Source organism: Sinocyclocheilus grahami, unplaced genomic scaffold, assembly GCF_001515645.1.
Source record: "Sinocyclocheilus grahami isolate Dianchi unplaced genomic scaffold, SAMN03320097.WGS_v1.1 scaffold337.1, whole genome shotgun sequence".
In the NCBI taxonomy this organism is placed as follows: Eukaryota; Metazoa; Chordata; class Actinopteri; order Cypriniformes; family Cyprinidae; genus Sinocyclocheilus; species Sinocyclocheilus grahami.
The window spans coordinates 1,022,697-1,035,911 of record NW_015505516.1 but is presented as its reverse complement, the minus strand read 5'-3'; the positions used below and the strand labels follow the sequence as shown (position 1 = coordinate 1,035,911).

The 13,215-nt window shown below is 37.2% G+C and overlaps 2 protein-coding genes across 3 annotated transcripts in view; one reads left to right on the top strand and one right to left on the bottom strand.

The window, feature by feature from the left end:
- Positions 1-9,663, top strand: part of LOC107602911 (beta-galactoside alpha-2,6-sialyltransferase 2-like) — an 85,228-nt gene extending 75,565 nt beyond the window's left edge. The window contains exon 6 of one of the 2 annotated variants that reach the window (XM_016295533.1): positions 9,587-9,663. In XM_016295533.1, the coding sequence (XP_016151019.1) occupies positions 9,587-9,597 (11 nt within the window). In that variant the 3' untranslated portion in view covers positions 9,598-9,663. Of the gene's footprint in view, positions 1-4,027; positions 4,446-9,586 lie in introns of those variants that run through there. The other variant, XM_016295532.1, reaches the window with a different exon arrangement.
- The window catches only part of tmtops2b (teleost multiple tissue opsin 2b), a 38,145-nt gene continuing 25,519 nt past the window's right edge, over positions 590-13,215 (bottom strand). The window contains exons 3-4 of the mRNA XM_016295534.1: positions 9,572-9,805; positions 590-1,394 (exon numbers count right to left, since the gene is read on the bottom strand). Coding sequence (XP_016151020.1) covers positions 1,176-1,394; positions 9,572-9,805 — 453 coding nt within the window. The 3' untranslated portion in view covers positions 590-1,175. The remainder of the gene's footprint in view (positions 1,395-9,571; positions 9,806-13,215) is intronic.

Sequence of the window (13,215 nt, the reverse complement as noted above, 5' to 3'; positions counted from 1 at the left end):
AAGCTTCATATATTTATCGATTTATCTTTTTTTTTATTAAAAAAAACACACTAGCTTTCTATTTTTTCTATTCTATGTACTTGTTTTTCTTTTTTGTGTGTATGTATGCATATATATATATATATATATATATATATATATATATATATATATATATATATATATATATAAAAAAAACTTGATACGTGTACTGCATTAGGTTAACGAGACTTGTCATTTGCGCTTGCATATTGTTGCTCTTTTGTTAGTTTTGATTGCTTCTATTGTCCTCATTTGTAAGTCTCTTTGGATAAGTGTCTGCTAAATGACTAAATGTAAATAAAAATGTTCCCCACTGTATAATATGCAGATTACAGTAGAAAAGCAGCAGAAAAGTTAAATAGCCAAAGTATAAATATTGAAGAAAACCTGAAATAAAAATTGGCATCTTGTGGCTTTTAATACCACCCTTCAGAAGTTTGGGGATGGCAAGATTTTTTTTTTTTTTTACGTACTTTATTCCTATGATAGCTGAATTTTTAGTAGCCAGAAAAATAGTATTATAAAAGTATTACAAGAACTAATCTCAAACCTTTTAACTATAGTGTGTGTGTGTATACTTGTATACATCTTAAAGGGGATAAATTAACAGATATACACGTTAAATATACAGTCTTTCTCTTCTAAGACAACATCCATCTCTTCCAACGCTTTCTGTTAGGACAGTTCTTATAAATGTTGATACAATATTATAAATGCTTCTAATAAAAGAACATAATACAGATTTTATTGACTCGTTTGGTGAAAAACTGAATTGAACACTGACTGAGGCAGCCTGGCCACATGGAACTATATGCTTAACTTCATAAGAAGCGTCTAATATAATGCTCTCATGCTTCAGATTTCTTGCAGTTTACTTTTTTATCTTTTCTTTGCCTCTGATATTTTTCAAGTCCAGGTTGTATTTTTTATTTTTATTTTTAAACCACAAAATTAGATTACTCAAGGTTCTTCATGCACAGAGAAAAGATCTCACTAATCAGCAATAAAATGCTTTGTTGACTATCCACTTATTTTGAATTAACAATTCATTGTTGCAACTGCAAAAGAAAGAAGCACTGGAAACAAGGCAGGGTTGACCATCGCCCACATTGTCTACGTTATGTTCAATGTCATGACTGATGGCTCGGCTCAGGTTAGGTGGTGACCTCTGGAGGGTTGGTCCTCTCTGTGGCCGGACTGCTGCAGTCGTGGTCGTGGTTGTGGATGCCGGTGGAGATCTGAGCGGTGCAGGCAACAGTGTTACTGTGGACTCTACGGTTGAGCTGGATGACTGTGGTCTTGGAGGGCATGGAAGAATGACCGTTCTGCATCGAACTCTGACAGCAGAACATGATGCAGAAGCACCTGTAGAACTTTGGACAAAAAGCGAGAGAAGAGACACTTGAGACCTGAGAAACACTTTTAACATTGTCTCAAAAATATGAAGGCTTTTCAAGCTGAGTGCTGTAAGAAGATTTGGCAGGGTATCAAGGTGCAATCACATTAGTGAAGTTTCACGGGCAAAAAAAGGTCTATTGTCAATAGTGTAGCAATGCATATAGCACAGCTAACATAGGTGTCACTTTCAAACCAAGCGTCTGTCTGTTGGTCAATGCGGTGAATTTGAGAGACCAACTTTCTTGCCCTTGTGTGGATTCCTATTGAAGTACAAATTTTATATATATATATATATATATATATACAGTGGGGCAAACAGGAAGGGGGCCAACACTTTTTCACACCACTGTATATATAGACAAGATTTCTTAATATACATTATTACAGTGCACAGTTCATCAGTACATGTTTTTATAAAGGGGGAAAATCTTTCATCAAAATATAACGACTTCTCTAAAAATTACAGGCTGACATCCATAGATTCCTTGACTGACAGCATAAAGGTTGTTCAGTTAAATTGGAATGTTCTTGTAGGTCTTGGCTAAGCGAAATTAATTGAATGGAAATTGCACAAGCCTAATTTTCTCATTTTCTTTTTTGTCAGATTCTGCTTCCTAAATGGTCCTTTTGTCTGCTTGTTCTCTTATTTTCTCATTCACGGTCACAGTTTGAGTTAATGTGAATTAGTTATTGACCAGTTGACCATCACTGTTGAATTAGACCACACTGCTCTCTCTTTTTATTGCATGCAGCCCACATGGGCAATGCCATATTTTTCTTTCATTTTCTTTTCTTCATTATTTTGTATGGCCAGTCTATCTCACCACATTTAAAGGGCACCTATTATGCAAAATCCACTTTTACATGGTGTTTGGACATAAATGTGTGTTGGCAGTGTGTGAACACAACCATCCTACCATGATAAAAATCCACCCACTCAATTTTTAATCCCCTTTAAACCAAGTCAGTCTCACTAGGCAAGCCGTTTTGATTCTCATGCAGTGTGACGTCACGTTGCATAGGGCCAGGCCCAGGGGGGTTGATTGACAGCCCTGCATTGCGATAGTTTCCGCCCTCATCGGTTGTACGCTGTCCTCCTTTTTCCCCGCGCTTGAGCAGCTGTAACGTCAACAATGTCTCCCAAGCAATCCCGGTGCTGTGTGTTTGGATGTAAGACTGAACAGAAGTTTTAATTTTCTCCCAACATCTGAGCTGCTGAGGACGCTGTGGATTACTTTCATTTTTCAAGGTAATGCGCCTCAAAATCTACCTAAATTCGTGTATCACTCCAGACTCCTTTGTGAATATCATGTCATTATAGTGCTTAGCGTTTTAACCGTATTTGTGTGCGTACATTGTATTTTTTAACTGATCAGCGCCGTGCTTGTTAGATTAGTTTGCGCCGTTCGTAGCGCGGTTACGCGGCTCGGTCAATTGATCCGCACCGATGACAGGTAAGCGTGGTGCTAGCTCTGTAACATCGTGCTGTTTCGTTCCACTTTCAGTGCATTTGGCTTCCCATATGTATGGCTAAACACCGGTTCTCTCGCTCTTAGTTATGTTGCTTCTACCAGCTGTTAATTGCTGTAGATATGCAACGCCGAGAGATGTATACGCGACACCCTCTTCTGGAGATGGGACGGGAATATGCAGCTCATTTGCATTTAAAGCGATACACTCCAAAACAGCTTTTTTTTAGATGCACCTCAAAAATGAAATTTTCCAGCTGTTATAATAAATGATCTGTTGGGTATTTTGGGCTGAAACTTCACAGACACATTCTGGGGACACCCAAGACGTTGGTCTTACATTTTACCAACTTTTTACATCTTGTAAAAAGGGGCATAATAGGTGCCCTTTAATTCAGACTGCACGTTCACAACTAAACTAAAACACAATCTCTATGCTGTGGTAACCATTAACAGAATTGCACTTAAAAAAAAAAATGTGTATATATATTTTTTTATTTTTCTAGAAAATAAGTTGTACCAGGTCAAAATCTGCATTGGGGGGAGTTGTATCAGTGCCATTTTATTATTATATCTAGAAATAATGTAAAATACTAATACATAAAATGAAAGCGTAAATAAATGTTTTTTTTTTTTCCTTTTAGGTCTCATCACTCTACAACAAAACCTTGAAATTTGACAGTATTCAGAACTGAACAGGAATGAAAAATATAGGTAGCCTAAACCAAACAAATTTATAGTAGCATGCATCATAAACATTTCTAATAAACGCCATGCCTGAACTAATGCATTTAAAGTGAAACTGAAACCTCAGGTGATAAATATGCAATTTATATTCTGGAAAATAAGGTGTATATATTAGTATTATAATTTAATTATGTAAATTACGTAATTATATTTAGATGTCATTTTATTTAAATTATACTTATATAATTTTCATATTTTAATACATTAAAAAAATTTATGAAATAATTTTAAACAATTCTAGTCGAATTAAATTAAATTTTATGATATTTTTTTTCCCTCTGAATATGAAGCACTTTTTTTTCTCCTCCCCTCAACCCTAGTCTGATGTACTTTTCTGTCACTGTGTGTGTGCGTGGGCTGCTTTTGTTAATGTCTAGTTTTGTGTCTTTCAGGCATCCTGCTGATGATGTCCTTATGTGAAGAGGTTCATGTGTACGAGTACATTCCTTCACTGCGACAGACGGACCTGTGCCACTACCACGAGCGTTACTACGACGCCGCCTGCACTCTGGGTGCGTACCATCCCCTGCTCTACGAGAAGATGCTCATCCAGCGCATGAACGTCGGCTCAGATGACGACCTCAAACGGAAAGGCAAGGTCACGCTCCCCGGATTCAAGAACGTCCACTGTGAGCCCTAAACTGAAAGATGCAATAACGGCAGAAGAGATCTGCAGACTGACAGACGCAGGACCGCACAGAGACTGTTGAGAAAGGACCTTGTTAGATATGGGACAAAACCTTCTGCTGTAGTTCACTCAAAAAAGCATTTCCTGAGCCTAAGCTTAAATAAAGATGATCAGAACAGCAATAGATATGTCGTCAGAAAAGCTTTTTAGATCTGTGGATGTTCATGGCCATTTAAAAAAAAAAAAAAAAAAAAAAAACAGTGTTTGGTTTATTTTATTATATATTTTTTAATGGAACTCTGTTTTTCACAGGGTTGAAAGTATTAGCAGTCATAAACACTGAAAGCTACACTGTTGTGTGAAATGTATTCATTCACACAAATACATTTTAGCACAAAGGCTAGATTTATTCTCGGACTAAAAATGAGCTTTATTAATCTGTCCATAGATTTGTTTTCCACATACTGACAGATTTTAAAGCTTCTCGCCATAATGCTATGATTGTTTTTGTAAATTAGGTGTCGTTTTCTGCTGTAATATACATCGTGCCACATTCACAAGCCTCTTTGAGAATATTTTGCTCTTCCAGAACGTCTCGCTGAACGGTGGCAAATTAATCAATAGTGTTTTCTTATTCCGTGTAAATGTTCCTTCAAAAGCAAAGTACTTTAATGTACCTGTTATTAAACAGCTTAAAGGAGTTTTTGAATGTGGCCATAGTTCATTCATCAATTCTCGTGTTATACTTTGAAAAATCTGTCTAGACAGGTGGTTTACAGAAAATAGTTATTATTGCTTGTACTATGGACTCAATGCAGCACTGTAAATCTTATTTGGGACTTTAAGGCTGCTGGCAATATAACAAGTACGGTGGTGATATTATTTGTTAATTATAAACTGAGGTTTTTAAATGTCTTGTAGCCCCTAAAATCAAGAGGTTTTCTTGACTCCAGGTTGGGGTCGTCTTTAAAAGCGAATGAATTACGTTGTCTTCTCTTAAATGTACAGTTAATGCGATTTCACTTTGTGGTTTGACTTTTCTACAGGAGGGAAAACTTGAAGGTTTATTTACTCGTGTGCATTGTTTCAATGTGTGCCATTTTAATTAAGACCGAACACTTTCACAAGCTGATTTTTCTGGAGATCTGGTGAGGGGAGCTAATGTCCGTTTTAATCGCTGTTGTATATTGTAGAAGTAAAACTAGTAATTGATGATTTCACTCAGGAGCTCACGATACTCTCTCACCAGGGTGAAATATTTCATTTTCCTTCTAGTCCTATGATAGGCTGAGATGTGTAAAGCTAATACTTGACCTTTACTTTGTCCTGTTTCCCCATGTTGGGGGATTGTAGATGTAGAGAAACTAAAGAGTAACTTTTTTTTCTTTAACGTGGAATACGAAATTAGGTTTGGATGTAAAACTCCCATGACCGGTTTAGAGTAGCTGAACCTGCAGTGTGTCGTCTTCTCCATATGACTCAATGTTGGGCTGGCCGTGGTTGTCGGGCATGTGTGACCAATCACGATCCATCGCACTTGCCTCCAGTCTGTGACAGTCGGATAATTAAATAGGGTTTTTTTTTGGGGGGGGGGGCTTTTTCGACACTTTATTTTTTTTTATTGACAGGGTAATGGAAAGGAAATGTCTGGGGGAGAGCATATACACTAGCTACAGTTCAAACATTTGGGGTCATTACATTTGCTATTATTTGTTCAAAAACACAGTAAAAACATTAATATTGTAAAATATTATTACAATTTAAAATACCTGTTTTCTATTTGAATATATTTTAAAATGTAATTTATTCCTGTGGTGCAAAGCTGGATTTTCAGCATCATTACTCCAGCCTTCAGTGTCACATGATCCTTCAGAAATCATTCTAATATGCTGATTTGGTGCTCAAACATTTCTTATCAATATTGAAAACAGCTTTTATGTGAAATGGAAATGACATTACATTGTGACATTATTCACGTTTTTACCGTCACTTGTGATCAATTTAATGTGTCATTGCGGGGGAAAAAAAAAAAAAGCAGACCCCAGAATTTTGAACCGCAATGGACACTAACCATCCGGCCACGGCTTTGCCAGACAATTGTTTATCAATGTGGCCAATCGGTCATGTGACCTATGGAAGGACTAAAACTCTGCCTTCTACTTTCTCTCTAGTTTTTTACACGCTGTATGGTCAGAGGCAGAATTGTGTGTCCTTCCTCTGTGAATGTGTTTTCTTAAGCCTTTAACAGGAGGTGTTTCAGTGGCATAAACTCCGTCCCTGTTTCTCACTGACAAGAGGCTAGGTGACTGGAGTTATAGCCGTTTTAAGAGTATTATTTGAAGCGTTAACTGTAAATAGTTTTGGTTTTGTTTTTTAACGTCATGGGGTGATATGACTACTTTCGGGGGGTGGGTGGGTGATGTATATTACAGTGCACAGAGCATGTGACAGAAAGCAGGGCTTGTTAGTGTTCATGGTAAATACATTTACAGTACTAGAAACGGTAGGATTTAGCCTGTAATGGGAAATGTGAGCTGGGTCTCTAGGTTTAGGTTTTGAGCATAGTCTTTGTTAAAGAAAAGAGAAAATGCAGATGATTTCACTGGAAAACTTCAATTCTGCGTCATAGATGTGCACAGTACAATTCAGAGGACTGTGCCAAATGTGCCGTTTTCTTAAGTGTGTGTGAGCGAGAGAGAGAAAATGTTTGAATGGTACTACATTTGTGGTGCTGTGTATCTGTGCCAACTTTCCTTTCTGCATTTTTTAATTTTACTTTCATATCTATTATTTTTATTTTCTCCTATACCTTTCCTTTTCATACATTTCCTTTACATTTCTATAATTATGCACCACAGCCCTTTTTTGTTCTTTTTTTTCTTTTTCTTTTTTGTCAAAGTTATCTGTGGAAAAAGTCTTGATCTTCACTGTAGACTGTAAATATCTGCAATTGTCTATTACAGGCCAGTTCACTTTCAAAAGCCATGGGATGTTTTATAATGTTTATTTCTCTGTTAATACACATTGGTCATTTAATTAATTTTTAAATAACTAAATGTTTGTGTATTCTTTTGACCATTTGTTTCGATAATAAAGCCTTGACCTTTACTTGACCCAGTAACATTGTGTGCTACCTGTCAGTTTCTTGTCTCTTTTGGTTGTTTTTGTAAAAATGTCTAAATATGAATTCAAATTATCGATTTGATACACACACACACACACACACATACATACATACACACATACACACATACATACATACACAGTCATGTGAAAAAGAAACGACACCTTATTGAATTTCAAATAAAACCTCAGATGAACAACACCACATGACATATCACACGGTGTCATTATTTAGCAAAATGAAGCCAATATGGAAAAGCCATGTGTGACAAACTAAGGACACCCTATGATCCAGTTGCTTGTAGATCCACTTTTAACAGTAATAACTCGAATCATTTTCTGTATGACTTTATCAGTCTCACATCATTCTGGAGGAATTTTGGTTCTCTTTACAACGCTGCTCTGGTTTATTGAGGTCTGTGGGCGTTTGTTTCTGCACAGCTCTCACCACAGCATTTCAGTCAGGATGAGGTCTGGACTTTGACTGGACTGTTGCAACACCTTGATTCTGTTCTTTTTCAGCTGTTCTGTTGTAAATTTGCTGGTGTGCTTGGGATCACTGTCCTGTTGCATGACCCAATTTGGCCAAGTTTTAGCTGTTAGATGGATGGCCTCACACTTTACTCTAGAATACTTTGGTATACAGAGGAGTTCATGGGCGACTCAATGACTGTGAGATTCCCAGGTCCTGTGGTTACAAGCCAAGCCCAAAATCATCAGCCCTCCACCAGCATGCTTGACTTTTGGTATGAGGTGTTTGTGCTGATATGCTCTTCACCAAACATGGTGCTGTGCATTACGGCCAAACATCTCCACTTGGTCTCGTCTGTTCAAAGGACATTATTCTAGAAGTCTTATGGTTTGTTCAGATGCAACTTAAGCTATCCTGCCAAGCTCTTTTTTTTTTTTTTTGAGAAAAGGCTTTCTTCTGGCAAGCCTTCCAAACATGCCATACTAGTCTGGTCTTTTTCTAATTATACTATCACAAACTTTATCATTTAACATGTTAACTGAGGCCTGTAGAGTCTGCGGTGAAGTTCATGGGTTGTCTGCAATTTCTCAAAAGTATTGGACGGTATGATCTTGGGGTGAATTTCCTGGGATGTCCACTCCTGGGAGGATTGGTGTCTTCCACTTGTGAATAATCTTCCTCACTGTGAATGATGGACTTTAAATTGTTTGGAAATGGCCGTATTATGCTTCCCAGATTGATGGCAGCAACAATTGCTTCTCTAAGATCATTGCTGATGTCTTTCCTCTTTGGCATTGTGTTAACACATACCAGAAGCCTCCAGACCATGCAAACTGCCAAAATGTCTGCTTTTATAGAGGTGATCACACTTGCTGATGATCAGTTATTAAAAGGTATTTGATTAGCAGTGCCTGACCATTACTTACACTTGTAATTCCTATGTTAACCGTAAGGGGGTTACCCATGTTTAGTCACCTATGGCTTTTCCATTTTGGCCTAGTTTTTGTTAAATAAATAATGACACGGTGTGATATGTCATGTGTTGTTGATCATCTGAGGTTTTATTTTCCGAATTTTAATTCATGCCAAGGACCAGATGATATTTTTTTATTATGCCCTGATAAGGAAATCCATTGAAATTTAATAGGGTGTCCTTTCTTTTTCACATGACTGTGTATATATATATATATATATATATATATACAACCAGGAGGTATTAGCAAACTTCCAATTGGGCTGCAGGGTATTTAAATGAATGTTATTATTAATCTATTGAAGTTTGTTACACTTTATTTTAAGGTGATGTTGTTACAGTGCAATTACACAAATATAAGTAATATAAATTAACTTATTGGAAATATGCGAAATATAAATGAACTTATTTCTTGTAATTATGCATAATTTACTGTTATTGTTATATTAAATTCTATTTAAATTAAAATGCTATAAAAACAATAAGATGTGAACTGAAATGATATATTTTTCCCCCATCCATAACTCTAGTTTTTATTTAAGAACATACAGTTCTTGAAACTTTCGTAAGTGTACCATGGTTAATTAATTTAATATATCAATGCTCAGTTTCTTTTAATTAAAAAGAAGTTTGAAAACAAGCATCTGTGTCATAATTGCAGCATATACATTATACATGCATATGAGCCTTTGTTACCATATACTGTATATGAAAAAAAAAATGATGTGATTTGCCGTTACCTGTTTGTTCATCAGGATGTATATGAGCGGGTTGATGACCGTGCTGCTCTTGGCGAGGAGAGAGGGGACCACACTGGCCACAGGTGAGATGATTCCTGGCCGGCCAAATGTAGCCATCATGGCCACGACACCGTACGGCATCCAGCACAGAAGGTAACACACCACCGTGGTGATAACCATGAACAAAAGGTGGTATTCCCGTTTCCGCGCTGCCGTCTTGCGTATCTTCCCTACCTGAGAAAGAGAGACAGACACAGGCAAACTTATACATGATGTGTCGCAAAAAATTTGTCTATTGTAAAAATGGTGTTCCTCAGTGTTAACATTTACTTATTGTCATCTTTGTCAATTCATTCCACAGGGCTGTTGAATTCTAGATTTTGATTGGTTGATGAACATTCTAAAGAAACATTAGAACTACATTTTTGTAGGCCAAAGCTTGGAAACAAGTTAGCATTTTAGTACTTCTGGTTCCGTTGTCCTGGAGTCTATGGGTTTTAGCTTAAATGTCTAAAATAAGGTCTAAGGGTAATATAAACTCTGGATATTTTCATGTTTTATTCTATGGCAAAATATATCTGTATACCTCCTTGTGATGTATGAAGTAGTTCCTTATAGTTCCAGGTCTGTAGACCACATTACAGTTCCAGGTCACTTCACTAAAATATTTCCCTTATTTCAAATGTCCTGTGATAAAAATGAACCAAATACACTCATCAAACAAACGAGTATGACAACAGGATAAAAATAATACACAATTTCCATGTTTTCCCACTAAATTACCTTTCATTTTCTATGAAAAGCACACTTCTCGTTCTCTCTCTCTCTGTGCATGCACACACATACAGCACAGACACACACACACTCGCACATAGACGGAAACATACACACACAGATAAACTTGTTTAGAAAGCCTAAAATGACGTTTTGGAATTAGCAACAGAAGCTTGGGATGAGTCTGTGTGAGAAATTAGTTCTACACACTTGTTGAATTATCCTAATTCATCCAGAAATGGGTTTTGAATGTCATTTCATAGTGAATTTTAAAGAGAGGTTCATGTATTTTATTGGAAAATACATGTTTTACCATTGAATTTACTTGTTTTTGCATCTGCACAGCATGGGATAGGTAAATAACATTATTTTATTTGGTTGGCCAGACAGTAGCATCATTGCATTTTCATCCTTTTCTAATGTGGTATGATGCATGGCCAACTTATGTTAACCAAAAAACAATAACCTTGCATTTATAAAGGAGTACTAATAGTCCTTTTTGAACTGTGGGTGGAGGTGGAAGTAAGTGTTTATTTGTCTTTGACTCTGTCCCTTCATGAGGACCCTTCATGAAATGAGGTCTGGTCCTTATCAATGCTCATAAAGCACTCTGAAATCTGAAAAAAAAGCCCCAACCTTCATTTCTATGAGTTTTAATTTACATTTTATAATAAGCTGTTGATTAATGCCTTTCAGAAAGGGCAAACGACAGTCTGTAAACATGATTATCAAAGACGTTATGCAACTATAGTTGAAAAATTATTTCTATGTTGCTAATATCACTTCTTTGTTTTGTTTTTTTACAGTTCATGCAATGTCCTTACATTCAAACACCCCCACACAGCAACACAATGCCTAAGAACAAAAAACTTTTGTTAAAGGTTTTCACCGTTTAGGCCGTTTCATGTAAATTAGAGCATTCTTGAAAATTATAAAATAATGAAATATTACTTGACAATTAATGATCTACAATACACTGCAACCTTTAAGCCATTAATGAAAAAAATGCTTTTCAGAACCGGTTTAGCTACAGGCTAACCCTTCGTTCTATAACATTCCTCTCTTGTTCACACACACCTACAGAAATGCCACGATTGACAACTGTAGTCATACTGTAGTCATACGGCAGCCATATTGCACCAGAATGTTCCACCACACACTAGCTTATTTGTGGAGAGGAGACCGAGTGATAAAGCCAATCAGAATATGGGGATAATTAGGAGGCTATGATGATGGACAGAGGCCAATGGGCGAATTTGTCTAGGATGCCGGTGTTACACCCCTACTCTTTTTCGAAGGACATCCTGGGATTTTTAATGACCACAGAGAGTCAGGACCTCGGTTTAATATCTCATTTGAAAGACGGTGCTTTTTGTCAGTATACTATCCCCATCACTATACTGGGGCGCTAGGGCCCACACAGACTGCAGGGTGAGCTCCCCCTGCTGGCCTGCCTAGCACCTCTTCCAGCAGCACCTGGTTTTCCTCGGAGGTCTCCCATCCAGGTACTATCCAGGCTCAACCCTGCTTAGCTTCAGTAGGCGACCAGTCTAGGGCTACAGGGTGATATGGCTGCTGACTACTTGTTTTGTGTAATTGTGAAGCTTGGACAAAAACAGTCTATTTGTTCTGCGATTGTCTCCTGAAACCAAGAGACATTAAACTCTTCACCAGCTATCGATGTTTACTGCATATTGACACAGAGTGAAGAAAAGACATAAGGAGCAGTGTAGTGAACAGCGGTCAAGATGGCAAGACTCCTCTCCACACAACACGTGGAAAGTTATGTTCTGGTGAGATCGGGTGTGTTGACAACAAAGGATGCCTTTTCTTTTAACATAACACTACCTCTTCAGGAGAGTGTGCACTCAGCATGCTCCTCTGTCCGTCAATGGTGTGACTGTGGAGAGGGTGAGCAGCACCAAGTTCCTGGGTGTGCACATCACAGAGGATCTCTCCTGGGCTGACAACACCACAGCACTGGCCAAGAAAGCACAGCAGCGTCTCTACTTCCTCCGCAAACTAAGAGCCCCGGCCCCCATGAAGAGGGGGGTTAACATTAACACACAGTAACCCACAGGCAGGAACTGCCTTAAGGCTGATTTATACTTCTGCGTCGGAACTACGCCGTAGGCCAGTGTTTCCCAACCTTTTTTTAGTCGCGGCACCCTTTGGAAATTTTAACAAACTTGTGGCACCCTACAAAATTAATTTTGTCACAATATTTGAATTTCTAACTTCAATATGATCATTTGAAAAGCATAGATATTCAGTACAACAGGGAAGAACTGCAGAATATAATGTCATACAGATATTTTTAATATTATTAAAAAAAATTGTCCATCAATGGTGGCAATCAGTAGGCTAATTTCTAATGAAGAGACCAATTTATATGACAGATTTTAATGTAGGCTTTTATACATATGTAAACATTTATTTAATTACCATTATAACTAGCTATCTCACAAATTTTAGCTCAGTGTTTTTTTTTTATTTTACAGTGGGGTAATTTTAGTGCAGTAGCATGAGAGCTTGATTTCAAACTTTGAATTGAATTAAAAAATGACAAGTAAGCAGTCCGTAATAAAATAAGAACAAATAAAGAAATGAATAATGATAGCACAAATAATGCTTTTTAGTTTTTCAGGTAGGTCTAACAGTAGGGTTAAGATATTTAACTTTTTTTTTTTTTTTCCAATTATCCAAATAATGTTTAGTCCTAGAAAGCTATTATTATCAGAACACGGGAGCATAACATAGCGGTTAGCAGATCAATGAATGAGAGGGCAGCGTTACCAGAGTTGCCCATATACCACACCATGTTACAACACAATTTGGCTAGTGCAAACAGAAACAATACTGTACTACAT